The sequence below is a fragment of the Cupressus sempervirens genome, chromosome 9 (genome assembly GCF_028749045.1).
Source record: "Cupressus sempervirens isolate cs-2001-9-10 chromosome 9, ASM2874904v1, whole genome shotgun sequence".
Lineage (NCBI taxonomy): Eukaryota > Viridiplantae > Streptophyta > Pinopsida > Cupressales > Cupressaceae > Cupressus > Cupressus sempervirens.
Genome location: NC_143126.1, coordinates 445273808 through 445292936, shown reverse-complemented (window position 1 = coordinate 445292936; position 19129 = coordinate 445273808). Strand labels below are relative to the sequence as shown.

The 19129-nt window shown below is 40.3% G+C and overlaps 1 protein-coding gene across 1 annotated transcript in view; it reads right to left on the bottom strand.

The window, feature by feature from the left end:
• The window catches only part of LOC149539220 (Glycosyl hydrolase family 38 protein), a 375203-nt gene that overhangs the window by 312464 nt on the left and 43610 nt on the right, over window positions 1-19129 (bottom strand). Inside the window, exons 6-8 of the mRNA XM_089800555.1 lie at window positions 12179-12265; window positions 12031-12102; window positions 11721-11834 (exon numbers count right to left, since the gene is read on the bottom strand). Of these exons, the coding sequence (XP_089656681.1) occupies window positions 11721-11834; window positions 12031-12102; window positions 12179-12265 (273 nt within the window). The remainder of the gene's footprint in view (window positions 1-11720; window positions 11835-12030; window positions 12103-12178; window positions 12266-19129) is intronic.

Genomic DNA, 19129 nt, shown 5'->3' with positions numbered 1-19129 from the left:
TGCCATGTGTTGAAGGCCTGTAATAAGCATGGTATGAAAAGACTTATTTATACAAGAACATACAATATTACAGTATGATGTTGTGTCATTATGTTATTTGGATCAGAGTCGTCTATTTGCGCATGTGTTTCTTCTGTGACACTGGCCGCCTCGCCTAGAGTCCCCTTTTATGTCATGTTACCTATGTTATCAGCATAGCAGTCATAGGAAAGCTAAGTAATTTCTACCAATTAATCTAATCCTAAGGAACCTACGTGATTTATTTAGTTGAATTTCATTCATGGATTGCTTAAAATTTATAACTGATAGGCAGATTTCATTGATCTCTATATTTAATTTATGAGATATTTTTTTTACATGAAGGAGAGGAGTTCATCAAAGGAATCCAATCAACAATACTGATGTAAAGCATGAACATTGTGTTATAGAATATGAACACTCACGGGAAACATCTGTGGAGTGCTTTGTCTGTGGCAAATACTCCTAGGCAAAGATATATACATTCTCCTTCACCCAAGTGAAGCATAGAAATCTACTCATCTAGAAGTTCGAGTCACATCTTAGCAAGTCTAGAATATAACGATTTTTAGTTTATTTGATCTAGTGGAAAAATATTCTAAGATTCATTGGATGTTTTTTACGAAATACGAAACATGTGCTTCACTTAAATTAGACAGTCTTAATTCTGTGAAGGATATCGAGAAACTATTTGTAGAGTACATCAAGAACAGGCATCAAAGATATGCAATGATTTATAGTGGAGTTTAATGGGCAGAGTAATGCAATGGAGAAAGAAGCCAAGACAATCACTCTCTCAATTTTTAGACTTTCTTCTCACTAAGGATCTCAACCTTGCTTTGGAATCTAAGACGTCTCACTGAAGTTTGAATATTCATTTCTGTTTAGTAATGTGCCATGGCAGATATTTGTTAGTTACCTGTTTCCATAGTCAAACCTCATGATCATTTTTTGCAAAACAAATTTTGTGTGTAATGTCCCACGCCCTACAAAAATGGCCATACGGTAGATTAGAACCGAGGAGGGCGACTTACCACAATGAATACTATGGATTTGGAGGCCATACGCTACGCTGAAACCCCGATACAAACTGTACTTCAGCTTGGGTGGCCTACGCACAAGACAGAAAGTTCGTACGGGTGGGATGCTAACCGTACAGGAGTTTGAAGTTGCCATACGGTGGTCTAGGAAGCCATACGGGTTATATAGAAGGTCGTACGGTGACTAAAGGCCATATGGAGTATGGTAACGTACGGGAAAGTGAGAATGCCGTACAGAGTGTCAAGAGGATGGTCATACTTCTACTTGCACACGCTGTACGGAAGATTAGAAGAATGTACGATGAGATATTTGGGAGAATTCAGAGCCGCATATTACAATAGAAAGGCCGTACAGATGGATGGAAGTGCAGAGAGAGGGAGCAACATTGAATCATACGGTTGGAAAACAATAATGCTCGAACACCCAATATAGAAGATTATTAAATCAATGGAAAACACTGTAGATTTGAAGCACCAGATAATGTCCGAACAAATATGGAAGAATATTCACTGGGTTGATAAGTATTGCAAATAATGAGAGCACTCCAAGTTGTCGAATATAGACCAGTTGAACACCAACAGAATAGGGTGAGGGTTGAATCCCACCGAAACCGTGCAAGCCAAATAGAGAAGATCTTTCACTTCCAAAATGGCGAACAATGCCGAACTCCAGCAGAAATCCGTAGTATAGAGAGATATCATCCAAAGGCATGCCTACAACTATCTACAAGCTGAGCTTAAATACCCATCAGGAAAAGTTTTCCAAGGGTGTACAAAGTTAGCCGACTGTGACACAAACTACGAAAACTAAATAAAAATGGGTCCGAGATAAAATAAATCAATCGGCCCGTTACAAAGATTCAATGAGTACATTTATTTTATGATGGGGACATTACAGTCCTCCCGTCCCAAAATTTGCTTGTCCTCAAGCAAGTGCAGTGCCGGGTGGAGGATGTGTTCGCCTTCCCACGTTGCATCGTCCAGCCGTAGATGTCGCCAACGTACCAAGTACTCCCTGACGGTTCAGTTCCACAAGACCTTTTCACGCACTTCGAGAATCTCAGCAGGTTCCAAAATGAGTTTTCCTTCCTCATTGAGTGGCGGAAAATCGGTAGTGACGATGATGTTTTGCCTGATAGCCTTCTTGAGACAGGAATTATGAAAGACATTGTGAATGCGGCTACCCTCTGGAAGCTCCAGTTTGTACAGTACATCACCAATGCGACGAATCATGTGGTAGGGACCATAAAACTGTGGCTTCAGTTTCTCCTTCCTTGTTCCTTTTAATGAGGATTGTCGGTATGGCTGAAGCCGGAGATAGACCAAATCCCCTACTTCAAAACTCCTCTCTAACCGATGTCTGTCGGCGTACACCTTCTATCGGTTTTGTGCCCGTTGAAGGTTTTCTTTCAAGCTCCTCAAAATATCCTGTCCCTCCTGAAGCCAACCCTTCGCCCTTGGAGCGCAGCTGTCGCCCAGAACTATATCGATGAAGGAGAGTGGTTCATGCCCGTATAGAGCTTTGAACGACGCCATCTCGATCGACATGTGATATGTCGTATTGTAGCAGTACTCCCTGAGATGGATCCATTTCACCCACGCGTGTTGTTGTGCCGAGACATAGTTTCATAGGTAGCCTTCGAGCCATTTGTTCACAATGTCACTTTGGCCATCCATCTGTGGTGGTAGCTCGTGCTTGGTGATAATTCAATCCCTGCCATCCGAAACAGTTTTGTCCAGAAGATACTGACGAATCGTCCATCCCGATCGCTGACGATGTTTCGAGGTAACCCATGCAGACGAAAAACTTCTTTGAAAAACAATTCGACGACCTGTGCAGCGTGAAGGTCCGAGGGGATGGCGAAGAAGTGAGCGTACTTTGTTAATCTATCAACTACCACAAAGATGCAGTCCTTTCCGTTCACCCTGGGAAGACCTATTATGAAGTCCATTGATATACTTTCCCACTTATGTTCAAGAATCGGTAGAGGCTATAACAATCCGACAGGGAGAGTGTGTTCGGATTTGTTCTGTTGGCAAACAGTGCATTCTCTGACATGCTGCAACACGTCCCCTTTCAATCCCTTCCATGAAAATCTCTCCCGAATACTTTTCTCGGTCTTAAGGAAGCTGGGATGTCCAGCCAAGGGGGAGTCGTGCACTTCCTTCAGGATCTTTTGCTTTAGCTTGGTTCTAGCACTAGGTAGATCCGATCCTTATAATAGATGATATCATTCACCACCTTATATCAATCGTCATGGTCGTGACCATCCATTATCTCACAGGAAAACGTATTTTTGGAACATTCCACCAACAGTTGTACCTTCCAGTCAGCTGAGATCTGTTCTAGTGAGCAGATGGTGGGTTTTCGAGACAAGGCATCTACAACAACATTGTTTTTCCCTTTTACATATTCAATGTCGAAATCAAAAGATTGAACCTTACCCATTTTTGTTGTCGTTCATTAAAGTCCCACTGCTCCAGGAAATATCTCAAACTGTTGTGATCCATACGAACAACAAACTTGGCACCAACCAGATACTGCCAGAACTTGGTCAATGCGTAAACAATGGCCAACATTTCTTTATCATAAATAGAATATAGGCGTTCGGCTAGTGTAAGCTTCCTGCTCTCATAGGCAATGGAGTGTTTGTCCTACATCAAAACTGCTCCAATGCCTTCCCCTGACCCGTCGCATTCCAAAATGAACGGTCGGGTGAAGTCGGGTAGTGCCAGCACCGAACAAGTGCTCATGGCCTCTTTTAGCTTATCAAATGTGAGTTGTGTTTCTTCGTCCCACTGGAAAGCCCCTTTCTTCGTCAGATCCGTTAAAGGTGCGCTGAGCTGAGAAAAACCTTTGACAAATCTTCTATAGTAACTGCACAATCCGAAGAACCCTCGCAGATCTGTGAGTGACTTCGAGGGAGGCCAGTCGAGAATAGCTTGAATCTTCTCCTGATGCACTTGAACCCCATATTGACTGACGACATGCCCCAAGTACAATATCTCTGTCATTCTGAACTCACATTTGGACTGTTTGGCGAACACAGACTGTTCTTCCATGATACTCAAAACCTTGTTCAAATGTTTCAGGTGCTCTTCCCACGTCCTGCTATAAATGAGATCATCAAAGAATACCAATAAATACTTACGCAACTGTTTGTTAAAGATGCAGTTCATACACGACTAGAATGTAAGAGGTGCATTGGTTAGACCGAACGGCATGACTAGGAACTCGTAGTGTCCGTGTGGCAGCGGAAGGCCGTTTTCTCCACATCCTCTTCCCTCATTCGGATCTAATGGTATCCAGAACGGAGATCTATTTTTGAAAAATAGAGCACGCCATGTAGTTCATCCAACAACTCATCTATCCTCGGGATGGGGTACCTGTTCTTTATTGTCCTTTTGTTCAGTGCGCGATAGTCCACACACATGCGCAACATTCTGTCATTCTTGACCAACACCACGGATGACACAAATGGGTTAGAACTGGGACGGATCCATCCCTTCTCAAGCAACTCCTAAATCGTCCGCTCAATCTCATTTTTAAACTTCTTGGGGTGGCGGTACGGTGTGATTATGACAGGTTTCGCCCCTAATTCCAACTCTATTGTGTGTTCAAATCCCTAATGCGGGGGTATGCTAGGAGGAATATCCATGAAGACCCTTTCATGCCTACTTAACATATCCTGAAGCTCTTTATCCTATGGAGGTGTTCGGTGCCCCTTTATAGGTTCCGCCGAGATAAAACATTGCGCAATCCACGCAACGTCATCATGCCGAAGGATTGCCTCCATCCAATGCATGGACACTTCCCTCGGTACTTCATTTGCCATCCCTTGGAGGACCACCTTCTTCCCATCAACCACGAAAGTGAAGTCCATTCACTTAAAACTCTGGGTGTACTCATCGAGCGTCTCCATCCACTGTATGCCAAGAATGACTTCCATGTCAGTGAGGTCCACTATGAAAAAATCCTCTGTCACCGTGTGATTTTCCATCATGATGCTCAGCTGAGGAACAAGGTGCGTGCAGGGTAGGAAAGTCCCTCCGAAAACCTTGACTTGAAAGCTTGCGTGTGCTTCCATCAGGAGATTTCTTCGCTTTACCAAGGAGGAGTTTATGAAATTCAAAGTAGCTTCGCTATCCAACATCACCGTGACTCTCTGTCCTGAAGAGTACCCCGCACACAGAAAACTATGCACCTCGACTGCCAGCCAAAGCAATAGATCTACCGCGTTGTACCAAGGCGGCAATCCTCTTTGTACGGTTTAAGTTGGCCAAGTTGGTGTCACCGCTAGGTTGGATATCTTCCACAAGCATTTCCTCTTGTTCCTATCCTTCTTCTTCATCAAACATTACCTTGATGTAATGAATTTTTCCTTTCCCGAGGCATCGGTGACCAGGTTCCCAAGGCCCCTTGCAATTGAAACACAACTTCTTCCTTCGGAGTTCTTGTCAGGATGCTTCATCCAATGACGGCTTCTTGGGTAGAGGTTTGTCCCTTGGAAACGTCGACGGTTTCGGATGTGAGAGACTCAAAGAGGATGAGGCTGATTCTGACGACGAGGCCATGCTACGTGCCTTACTGATTGCTTCCGACAAGGTTGATGGATTGAATCCCTTCACCCAACCCTTCAGTGGTTCTGCTAGCCCGTCCATAAAGAGCATGACCCGCCTTCATTCAGAGATGTCTGTGGCCAACACGGAAAGTCTCTGAAATTCTACGATGAACTGATCTACCGATCTCGTTTCCCTCAATTGCACCAAATCTTTGAAACTGAGTTCAGGGTCTTTTCCATCAAATCGTTCAATTAATCTCTCCATGAACTCTGCATAAGTCTTTATTTGATCATGCCCAAGTGTGATAGTGTTGTGGTGCCACCATTCGTGTGCAACGCCTCCAAGTGCAATGCGGCAAATTTGATCGCTTCTTCTTCAAGCATAGGATTTAGCTGGAAGTAGGTGTTGACTTTCATCACCCACGCCTGTGCTGAAATGGAGCCTGAACCATCAAATGGAGACAGGTTCAATTTACTTAATTTTCTCCTCAGATCATCGTTAAAGTATCCTCCTCTGTTTCCACCTCCTGCGTATCTCATTCTTAGATCTACGTAATCCTTGTAGGAAATGTCCTCTTCAAGATTTGCATTCCTCCAGTCTTCCCTTAATTAACTCTTCGAAGGTTGGAAGTCTTTCTCCGTGATGTGTCTCTGTCCGTGGTGGAAAAGTCGGCATGGACGGTCGAGAGCGTGCTGAGTGAGGGTGTGATATGCCTGCCATCGAGTCCGCGCTATGCCCATTCTATTCTCCAGATATTTTGTTTTCTGCCAACTTCTTGAGAGTTCCTTCCATGAGCCGCTGCGTATCAGTGATATGTGCCTGGTTCCATGTAAGATCCCTCAGAAGTGTAATGAGTTCGGCCCCTGCTGGATCTCGTTCTCGTTCTTCAGCCATTCGATCAATGGAATGTGTCCTTCTCTTCCGGCTATAAACTCTCATTCACTATCCACAGGCTAGCAGGATCAAAGGCTCTGATACCACTATAATGTCTCACTCCCTACAAAAAAGATCGTACAGTAGATTAGAACCTAGGAGGGCGACTTACCACAATGAATACTATGGATTTGGATATTGTACGCTACGTTGAGACCTCGATACAAACCGTACTTCAGCTTGGGTGACCTACGCACAAGATAGAAAGTCCGTATGGGTGGGATGCTAACCATACGGGAGTTTGAAGTTGCCATATGGTGGGCTAGGAAGCCGTACGGGTTATATAGAAGGTCATACAGTGACTGAAGGCCGTATGGAGTATGGTAACGTACGGGAAAGTGAGAATGTCGTATGGAGTGTCAAGAGGATGGTCGTACGTCTACTTGCATAGGCTGTACGGAAGATTAGAAGACCGTACAATGAGATATTTGGGAGAATTCAGAGCCACATACTACAATAGAGAGGCCGTACGGATGGATGGCAATACAGAGAGAGGGAGCAGCTTGGAATCACATAGTTGGAAAACAATAATGCTCAAACACCCAATACAAAAGATTATTAAATCAATGGCAAACACTGTAGATTTGAAGCACCAGATAATATCCGAACAAATATGGAAGAATATTCACCAAGTTGATAAGTATTGCAAATAATGAGAGCACTCCAAGTTGCTGGATACAAACCAGTTGAACACCAACGGAATAGGGTGAGGGTTGAATCCCACTAAAATCGTGCAAGCCAAATAGGGAAGGTCTTTCACTTCCGAAATGGCAAACAATGCCGAACTCCAGCAAGAATCCGCAGTACAGAGAGATATCATCCAAAAGCATGCCTACAACTTTCTACAAGCTGTGCCTAAATACCCATCGGGAAAAGTTTTCCAAAGGTGTACAAAGTTAGCCGACGGCGACACAAACTACAAAAACTAAATAAAAATGGGTCCGAGATAAAAGAAATCAATCGGCCCATTACAAAGATTCAATGAGTACATTTATTTTATGACGGGGACATTACAGTGCACAACTAGACTATTCATTGTCTGCAGAGTGGTCCTTGATTTTGATATACGTAGTGGAGAGAGAGAGAGAGAGAGAGAGAGAGAGAGAGAGAGGGAGAGGAAAAGGTCTGCAACTCTCTTGCAGTAACGAAATTTAAACTATAGTCAAAACTTAACAATGGGCATGAATTTGGTGGGAAACTATTGCCTTTAATTTTTCCAGGCCCGTCCCTCTCAAATGCATCAACGACAAGACATTTTGTTGTCAGACTTTTCATATTACTCCTTGAAGCGGTTTTCTATGATATGTCATCGGTCTCTAGGAGGCGGGAATTAGATAACATGCATGTCTATGTTTCACAAGAAGTCTAACAGGAAGGTAAGTGTCAACATTATGAGAGGGTAAGTTTTTTTAAAGTTATGTTCAATACATCTTCTTCTAAGCATTAGGGTGTGTGACTTCTGTGTATCTATCTACTACAGTTTCTTCAAGCGTTTGTTTTCTTATTTTTAGTATTTGTGTGATTGATTATCGGGTTAACGTCTGAAACAATGTTGTGATACATATGCTTCCTATTTCTCGGTCTTTCAGCAAAAAAAAAATAATCCCTTTCTGTATTTATAATATGATCTTCATTTGTTATTTTTGAGTTTGGCCAAATAGTTAAAGCTTCTCGATTATTAAGGAAATTGCAGTAGTTAGGAAAATTTCCTTTTAAAGTGACTTTGGGCAGGATGTTAAAGGGGCTTTGCAAATTGTTTACAATTCGTTGATAGACAGGCTCTACAAACACAGGCTTAATGAATTTAAATTTGCAAAAGGGCTTTACAGTCACATGGTTAAGACAGGAGTAGTTCCTATGTTTTTACTTTCTTTTACTTTCAAGACCATTTTGAATTACTATTATTATGGCCAGATCGAGTCTGCTTTTCAAGCAAATGGATGAACTTGATTGTGATCCCAGTGTTGTCACTTTTGGCATAATAATCATGTCATGTCCCCATTTTGGAGGCAATTTGATTTAATTAATTAGGTTGTCCAAAATAATGAATATTTTATGAGGATGACTAATTAATTATTTTAATTAAATAAATAAGTGGTATTACGTTAATTATTTATAAAGTTATCAAATAAATAAATATTAAAAGGTAACTTTATATTTAATTAATTTAATAAAGTGACTTGAACTATAAAATATTTTTTATAAAGTCACTTAATAAATAAAATAAAATAATGTTCTAGAAGTTTCTGGAGAAAGTGGAGAAAAAGAATAAATAGGCACCCCGGGCTTCATTCTAATCATCCAGTTGTTTATTTCTCTCTTGACATCAAATTGTGATTCAGTCACATAGTCTATTGTGCAGCCAAGTGGTTTCAGATAGTGAGTTGATCTTTGGGAACGAAAACTCCCTTGGATTTGCATAACTGAGGAAGTGAAATATCTTTTGAAGGGTTGCACATTTGGAGGTGATACTTCAATCACTTCAATTAGGGCATCATTGGGCCTAAGGCCATTTTCAGCATTTCAGCATTTCAGGAGGCATTTTTTAGCAAGGCCGAAAAAGCAATCCGAAAAAGCAGGCCAAAAAAACAGAACCAAAAAAAGGGCCGAAAAAGCAGTCCAAAAAAGCAGCTCCAAAAAAAGCAATCCGAAAAAGCAGTTCAAAAAAGCAAAACGAAAAAAGCAAATCCAGCAAAAGCAAGCAGAAAAAAGCAAAACAGAAGGGGCAGCATTGAAGAAAATTATTTACAGCCATCTACAATCAGGTTCTTCACTTCTCATTTAGCATATTTTCTGAGAAATGTAGATTTTCAGTTGAGTACAAAATATAACTTCAGCACTTCACTATTTTACATTGTACTTGTCTTTGTTTGCCATTTGGCATTATTGGTATCAAAGAAAGGCTAGGATTTTGCAATTGAAAGAGCATTGTAATTTTTAGACTATCTATATTGCAAACCTAGAGTTGATGATCAGCGTATTAGTTTGCATTCCAATTGTTTGACAAAATATCAATTGGCTGTAAGTTCTCTTTTTGGCATAAATAATGTTATAATTTTGCATACTAAGTGTTTATATTAATAACACTTGGTTGTAAGTGCATTAATGCCATCTTAGGTTGCATCCAAAGTATTTGTCATAATTACTAGTTGCTATAGCTGCATATTGCAAGTAGTTTAAGTCACATATTTGTATTGAATATTGCCAAAATTAGTTGCACATTCATGTTAGGCCATTGTTTAGACAATCTGGAGTTTTTTTTGTAAGCATTCTCTTTGATGCAAATCGAAACAAGAGTCATTGCAGCAATCTAAAAAGTTATATCAGTCATATGACCCCTTGTATGCAAAGTGTTTGACAAAATTCTTCAAGCCTTCAATCAGCATTTTAAGGTCGAAATTGAGCAAGACCATTACAGTGGTATCAGAGCTTGCTTGCAAAGTGTTTGACGAAATGTCAAACAACTGAAGTATAAAGATTTTTGGTGTTTGAATAAGTTATAACCTGTTGGAGTTATTACAAATCAAGGGGCTCTGTAAGCTAGACAGGGTATAGGATACTATGAAAAAATTCCTTAGAATGTTGGGGAGAGGCCACATGGCTGATGTTCTTGTTTTGTGCAATGCATTGATGGTAGTAATGTTGTTGTTGTTCATTGTGAACAAAGGAAAGGCCGTACACCCCTCTATCTTGTGGTAAATACGAAAGAACAATTTAGAGAAGATAACCTTATAGAGTTGCAAAGATAAGTATTTATTTTTATGCAATTTGCATTGATCTCTATGATAAATGGATCTTATGAATCTCTCTTGGTTATATGATGCAATAGGATGGTGAGAGATTATGCAACATTGTTTGTAGTCTTGATACTAATCTGGTGAGACATTATTAAAAGAGGAAGATCGTATTTAGAGAGAGACTATTTAGCTTTAGAGGGAGGTTACATGACAAAGGGAGATGTCCAACCCTTTCAAAGTTTATGCAATAGTTAGGTATCTTATGTGGTGATCAAAGTTGTCCCTATTGAGAGGGACTCTTTGTTAAGAGAAAATTCAGTTATTAATACATTCTTCTCTGGAAGAAGTTTGAGGTGAAAGCCCTTGTTCCACCCTCTATTAGTCTCAAGAATCCAGTCTTCCATGAAAGAAACAGCGTGTGGAAACTCATTGTCACTTCATTCGGCAGCTTGTTGAAGATGGATTCATTTAGTTGTCATATGTTCCAACAACGTGTCCGACAGCAAATATCTGCACCAAGTCCCTTAGTTCAGATAAGTTTGTAAAATTAAGGGGCTCTATTGGTGTTGTTGATAGATTGAACATTAAGGGAGGGTATTAAAATAATGTTTTATTATTTATTTAATGCTTGATAATGTACTTTATTGTAACTAATCTTATCTACAATTTCTTTTTAGAAACTTGCTTATTTTGTAAATATTGTAAACTTATTTATTGAGTGTCTTTGCTCATTGTTAATACATCAGATAATTTACCAATTACTTGCGTAATAAATTTATAACAAACTAATGGCAACTTTCAATTTTACATAGCAATATATACAATGTCACTTACAAAGAAGACAAACAGGAGCTGATTACAATGTGAGATACTTGATTTTGTCAGAATACATGAAATTCTATGACATACATTTACAGGGTCTGAACCTTATAATGTTTGTGTCAGTCATTGCTGTTGAAAGCATTAGGGTACAAATACTGGAAGGATATTTGCAGAGAAAGGTTAGCATTTGTATTTTTGTCGCTATTGTTTGATGGAAGTTTTTTATGATTATTTACAATAATTAACTACCTATCGATCAAGAACTGGTTATAGTTTTGGTATTGGCATTCTCTTCTTTGATGTTGAACTGTTTGTCAATGTCTCAAAGGCAAGATGCAATATGTTTAACAAAATGCCAATTTGATTAGAGCTTCTTTGGGTAAAATTAGAAAGGGTTATCACACATTACATTGTACAAAGCCATCTTGTGCAATTAAACTATTGTTCATTTGTAATCTCCTGGTTACATTCATAGTATGTAATTCTATTTGTGCAAGAAGTCTTTAGAAGGTAGCATGACATTAACTGTCATTTTGCTGTAAACAGTCGGAAATTTTAATGCATTTCTTATCTGGGTATACAACAAAACCTTGCCAAGAACCAGTACCTTGTTTACATAATGAATAAGCTTATCCATATCTTTAAACCATGAATTTGCATATTGATATTGGAAATCAGTACCCATGGTCCACATAATATGATTTGTGCGGGTAACATTGGCCTGATCATAGTGTGGAAAAACAACAATTAGAATACAAAAATCCATGTTTTCCTTGACAAATCAATCATTGATGAACTGGAATAAAAATGAATGTCAACACTGATTTGAATCTGAAAGGATCATTGTCCTAAATCAAATTCAAATCCACTCATAATCATTAAAAATGAGATCTTGAGAGAACAAAGGTTTGAAGTACCTGTACTGTTGCTGCATTCACAAAATCATTAACTCGATCTTGAACATTGTAATCAAAAAGTAGGAGATCATCCTACAATTTATAGTATGTAGGATATCAGTACTTGAAGGCTCCTAGTAATCCAATCAACAAGTTTTATGTGATATACCTGAACAGGAATTGATGATTCATCATTCACATCGAAGTAGAAACCATCAGGAGGACCATAACCCTCAGGAAATATAGATGTAAAAATCTGTAATAGAGAAAATGACAACCCATGATTCAAATATTTCAAATTTCCCCATTAGATAAGATATAAAGAAAATCCATTTAATATAATTAATAAATAACAGCAACAGAAATATAAAAAAATTAGTAAATTGGTCCACATTAATCCCATTTTGTGTGGAATGATACACGACAGCCTGAAGAGGGAAAAGAAAAGACACAGTATGGGGAGATGCCCCCCAAGTAAAACTAGTTAAATAGCCATCCATTGGATAAAAGACAAACTTATACACTATTACATCCTTTACTTGTGAATCTTTTAAAATAACTGTAATAACTATTTCATGTTTAGTGTGATGTAAGATGGTTAATGTTTAGCATACTGGGTAAAGAAATCAATGCATACAGATAATAGATGAGAACAACAGAACTTCTTCCTTTATTCGCATATGCCAAAACATTATATTATGCTTGATGATATCTGATGATTACAATGCTTTACAATGACCCAAGAGGGTGTATAAATACTTTCCGAGGAACCTTCCTAAAGGGGTCCGTCGGCCACATACAACATGTCACTACATAACAAGAACCTTCCCAAAGGGACCCGTCGGCTGATACACAATTTCTACCGACGACATCATCCCCCCCCAAAAAAAAAGTCATCTCCGGATGACAATTACAAAATATCTGAGACAATTAACAAAAAACATTCATTAATTGACTAAGTACAACAAGATAAATCTGCTTCTGTCACATCACTTTCACATTTGTCTCGTGCCTGCACCAAACTGGTCTCCAAACCATGTTGCATTTGCAACCTCTGCTAACACAATACTATCTCCTTAGCTGACCTTGATAGCTACCCGTGCCGCTTTCTCGGTTTCCAACTCCTGGGTACCTTGAGCCAAGTGTCACTGTACTGCCTCCAACTGGATGATCAGCTCCTCCCGAGCTCTCTATGCATCCACCAAGAAAGCCTCACGTCCAACACCTACTCCAAGTGCCTCTAGTACACAGACACTCCATGGTTGCAGTAGCTCTAGCTCTCATCAACTGGTCATACTTTCTACAATTACTAGGGGTCTAAGGGGCAACACCCCCAGCGGGGTCGAGGGGTAGCGCACCCACAAGGTCTTTGGGATTCTGTCATTTTTTTCCAATTCCACACTCTTTCTAGCAACTGCTTATGTCTACCCTTCCCTTTGGCATCATGCATTACTCATTCCGAACTATTTCAATCTATCATCGTTTTTTTTCTTCTTTTTTTTGCTCCTCTCTTCTAATTGCTTTCTTCTGCTGGTATATATTTTAAACCCTTCTGAAAGCTCTCACCAATCTAAAAATGTCGTACGCCAACCAACAAAACATAAAAATTAACAAAGGACCCTTGCTCTAAAATTTGTACACTAAGCCAAATCTGGATGTCAAGCTCTACAGCAACCTCCAACTTCATACAGTATCCGTATGGCAGCAATGAACAGCTGCAAGACCTCTCAAATGCCGTATCGCGTGAAACAAAGACTCTCCAAATCCGTACGTTGTGAAACAAAAGACTATTTAAATCCATACGGTGCAAATAGGGCAGCAAAATATTTTCATGAAATTCGTACGGTGTTTCTTCCAACTTTAAAATCCGTACGCCAATCTCTTGAAATCCGTACGCTCATTATAGAAGGAAAAAAACCCGTACAGCAATCTCTAGAATCTTGATGCCAAAATCCGTACGGTGCAGGTTCAGTCAATGCCTTCAAAAATCCACACACTGGCCTTCAAATCCGTACGATGCATATCTTATTGGAATCCGTACGATGCATATCTTATTGGAATCCGTATGGTAGTTTGCAAATCAAATTTCCCATGCACTTCAGAAGCCATACGATGAATGCTCTTAAAATGTCGTACGGTGAAGGAGCTCAAAAGTCGTACGATGACTTTTCACTTACTTAACTCTGTCCTTACTTATCTTAAATATGTACAATATTTACATATATACAGTATTTACAGTCATTCTTTTCTCAGTTGTTCGTCCACGAAGGTGCATTATTTCTTCCATGGTGGACTTTTGACCCGTTCACTACATCGGCTACTTCCTTCCCGTCAAGCATACATAATTTTATTGCTCTGTTACCGCCCACTTCAGGGATGTTATATGGCCCGACCCACTTTATTTTAAATCTACCTAGTCTGATCTCGTTGCGCCTATTATACTTCAGCACTAGTTGTCTCAATTGAAACCTATTCAAATTCAAGTGCTTGTAGTGCCATGCCTTATGCCTATTCTGTGCAACCTTCGTGGCCCATTGTGCCTACAATTGTCGCTCGTCCAGTTTATTCAAGTTACATGATCTCTCCCTCAGGTTTTCTATATCGCCCAGTTTGTTCCCGAAGCTCAGTATCATGGACTCTGTCAATTGCCCCTTCTGGCCGTCAATAACACCTCCACTCTATATTGCTACAACTTTTATTAAACCCTTCTGCTTTGTTTCCTGTGCAGACCGTATGATGTGTCTTCCGTGCTACCGGCACCTTTCTATTATATCTGTGGTTCGATGTAACATTTTCTTTCTGCACAGTCGTACGGTGGGATCTTTCCTTTTCCTAGGTTCGTACTAGGTGTTCTTCCCCTCAGGTTCAGCCGTAACCACCTTTCCTTCTTTCGTTTCTCTATATTCCTTCGAACATTCATTTTCCTCTTCTTTCTCACCTTCATCCACCCTTAACATATTACAACTCGGAAAGAGTTCGTAGTCCTCTATCTGCCACTGGTAAAAACCGTTCACCAAATCCAGATCATCGTTCATTGAACCTCCTTCCAACCGCAGGACTCCCTCATGATCCGATTCCATATGCTACCTCCCTTCATCCTCTTCTTCAGAATCTAATGACAACTTCTTCCCCTACCATTTGCGTGTGCAGATCAATAATGAATTTCCTCCCTTTGCTTTCTAGTGATAATGTATTTTTCTTCCAATTGTGCTTTGCCTTGGCTTGTATCAGCCACCTCCGACCCAGAATAGCATCGTATTCTTTCCGCTTTAGTGGGATCACGACAAAATCCAACAGGAACGGTTGTGTTCCAATCGTCACTGGTTGCGCTGTGAGTACTCCCAATGGCTTGATTCCATGTTGATCGGCTGTTAGCAACTGGAAGGTAGGTGGCCACAATGTTGGCTGTCCCAACTTTTTCTAGGTATCCTCTGGCAACACATTGACACCGGACCCTCCGTCCACGATCGTGTCTGTTAACAGAGTCCCAAGAATGCCCATTTCGACAACCGTCAGATGGCGTCTGAATGAAAGAGCTAACAGCATCAAGTCTTCCGCACTTGCACCCCCCTGTTTCTCCTTTTCTTGCTCTACCGGTTGCTTAGCAATCGGAACTATATTCGTGAGTGCTGTACAGAGTTAAGGCATAGTGAGTAATAGATCATTTACCCTGACGGGTACCTTGGCTTGCAATATTTTTCATACGATGTTTTGTTCTACGCAATTCTATACGGAGGTACCAAGCATGTCCTTCAGGTGTGTCGTTTCTACCTGCGTTGCTCTCTAGATCTCTACACGTACTTCCTCTAGTCTCTTTTTTTCCTCCGTCGGATCAAGGTATAGCTTTGCCTACTTCCGAGTGATTGCCAGAACTTCTTCCTTGTCCGTCCCGACAGTAATCAAGTTTACTCCGGACTTCGGGCACTTAGCATCGTCATGATCTCCAGGTCCACACCATCAGCATAGCAACTTTGGTGTGTTCGCCGTTGTGCACTCTCGGGCGAAGTGACCCCACAGATTGCATGCGTGGCATTGGACTATCGGCCGGCCATTCGCATCATACTGGATTTGACTCCTCCCACCATTATTGTTGTTGCCGCTATTGTTGCTTTTGTTATTGTTGTTTTGACCGCGCCGGTTGTTTCTATATCCGCCCAATGTGGCACCTTTCGTACTGGTGTTCTGGCTCCCTCCTGACGCGGACGCCTCCTGCGTGAGGAACACTTGTTGTGGTGCTCTTGATTTCAGGTTGAAAGGGCATTCCTTTACCAAGTGTCCCATAATCTGGTAGATCTCACAAAATTGATCTTTCGGGCAGGATCCCTTCATATGGCCTTCTTTCTTGCACTCCATGCACCATAGCTCATTGTTTTTAGTCTCCTTATGCATGTTCTTGAACTCCTTCATCATCTGAATCATGTCCTTTTGAAGAGTGCGGACTTTCTTCCTACTGCCTTCATCATCACTGCTATCTTCTCCTAAAGGTTCGTCGTCATCTGAATCAAACAAGGTACTCTTCTTCTTCTTCGTCTTTTGCTCACTTTCAAGGTTCATTGCCCGATTGTACGCTTCAGTGTATGTTGATGGTGGCACGATCTTCATCTTCTTTCATAGTTTTGGGTGAAAGCCTTCAATGAACCATCTCTTTTGTAGCCCATCAACCGGCTTATTCTCCATCTTATTGATCAGGTCCTTCAACTTCCTAGCAAAGACTCGGACTGTTTCATTCTTCCCTTGCTTAGCATTGAATATCTCACAATCTCATTATCGTCGCACAATATTTGAAATTCTGCAATGAACTCCTTAATATTATCCCAACTGTTCAACTTTTGTGGATCTATATCAGTAAACCAATCAATCGCAACACCCTGTAGGGTAGCTGGAAACTGTCGGACCCATTCGTTTGTATTTGTTATGCCATTCGCCCTCCAGATCGTTTCACATGTTTTATAATGTCGAATCGGATTGGCGGTTCCTTCACCATCAAATTTAGGCAACTTTTCTTTTGGTCCTGCCATTATTACTGGATGTTGTGGGTTTTGTTGTGTACCTACACTGTTTTGCACTCCTGCGTTGTTTTGTATTCCCGTGCTATTTTGCACTCCCGTGCTATTTTGAATACCCGCATTGTTCTGTATACCTGCATTGTTCACACACACTCTTTTCGACACCCGCACTATTGCCGACACCCACATTGTTTTCAACACGCACTATTTTCAATACTCGCGCTATTTTCAACTCTCACGCTGTTTTGTGAAAGATTTTCATCAACTAAAGTTGTCTGTTCCAGAAGTATATCTCGAACAAAGAGTTCACTCAACGCTCGTGCTCCCTCGGCACTCTGAGCCATGCGAGTCAATCCCTTCTCTCTGGATTCTCTTCCCTCGGCGTATACAGGTTCAAAAACTCCTCTCTTGCTTCTTCCACCAAATCGAGCCACTGTCAAGTCTCTTCCAACAATTTTTCAGTGCTTCTATGTCCATCGGTAACTTGCTGAAATCTTCGTCTGCGTTCAACCTATTGTGCCAAAATTAAATTTTCTTGCGTTGCGCGTAATTTGTTCTTTTCCTTCAACTTCTTCTTATTCTTGTTCAACTGATTCAGCATTTTGTCTTCATTCGTCTGTCGTTATACCAGGTCCATCAGGCAACGGCACCAAATATTTACCATACTGGGTAAAGAAATCAATGCATACAGATAATAGATGAGAACAGCAAAACTTCTTCCTTTATTCGCATATGCCAAAACATTACATTATGCTTGATGATATCTGATGATTACAATGCTTTACAATGACCCAAGAGGGTGTATAAATACTTTCCGAAGAACCTTCCCGAAGGGGTCCTTCGGCCACATACAACATGTCACTACCTAACAAGAACCTTCCCAAAGGGACCCATCGGCTGATACACAATTTCTACCGACGAGAGTTGAGTGATTTTCAATTATTTGAACTAATAAATTATGGTTAATGATGATATAAATTTATGTATGTGGAATAACAGGAAAGAATTATGATGGATTTCATTATGGATGATCAACGTAAACTCTAAATGATTTATTGCTATAAATTTTGCTATGATGATGGTAACTAATCCTTCCTTTGTCAATGGATGCAGGTGAAAGTCAATCCTGCGAGTAAGGGAAGAGTATCATCAGCATAAGGGGATATGAACACATGTTGAAGGTTGAGAATGCCATCTGAGAAGGAACTACAACTATTTAACCAGCCATTAGCTTTGGGCAGGGTATTGTCTTGGATATGTCTAGAGGGTTGCCTTTCTCTTCAAGTGTTGATTAAGAATTTGGCCTTATTATTAATTAAAATGCATTGGATTCTTCTTATCAATTTTAAGGAACAACCAAGGTGATCTCTTCATTCTTTTTCTTTCAGGCTATGCATTGTGATATTTTTATATTTATTTTTATGTATATGTATATTTATATGTTTATGTATATACAAACATCTATAATATGTGCATAGATATAAATAGATGTATACATGTATGTCAATGATCATTAAAACATACAAATACCAATTACACAACCAAACCTAGATCATGTTGCAGTCCTATTATGATGAGTTTGGCCATCCTACCTTCTCATCCACACCATCACATTTTAATGATGACAAGATTCTTGTGGATCACATCACCTACATTGAGAAACTTAACACCACCATCCTTAGAAATAATACCCGAACATCCCTCAAAATCCAATTGTGCCTCCAAACTATCCAATCATGGCTTCATGCATACTCACTAGTACTCCTTATCATACCTTTGACAAGGGAAGTTTATTGGGCCATCTGTCACATCTCCCTCCTATATCACACCCACATTCCCTCTTTATACGACATTAATACCTATAGTCTCCCATGGTCATATCGAATCTCCATCTTCTCATTACACTCTCACCTTCACCCCTAGTATAAATCCATACTCCTAGTCGTCCAATTAATACTAATCCTGCAATGCAATTCCATAATCCCTCTACCAACCCAAATCCACCATCCCCTCTATCCTACCTCGCTCATCCATCTCCTTTTCCCTACCTCAATCCCCCATCCACACTATCCAGTCCCAATCCACCATCTACTCCATACTATCCCAGTCCACCA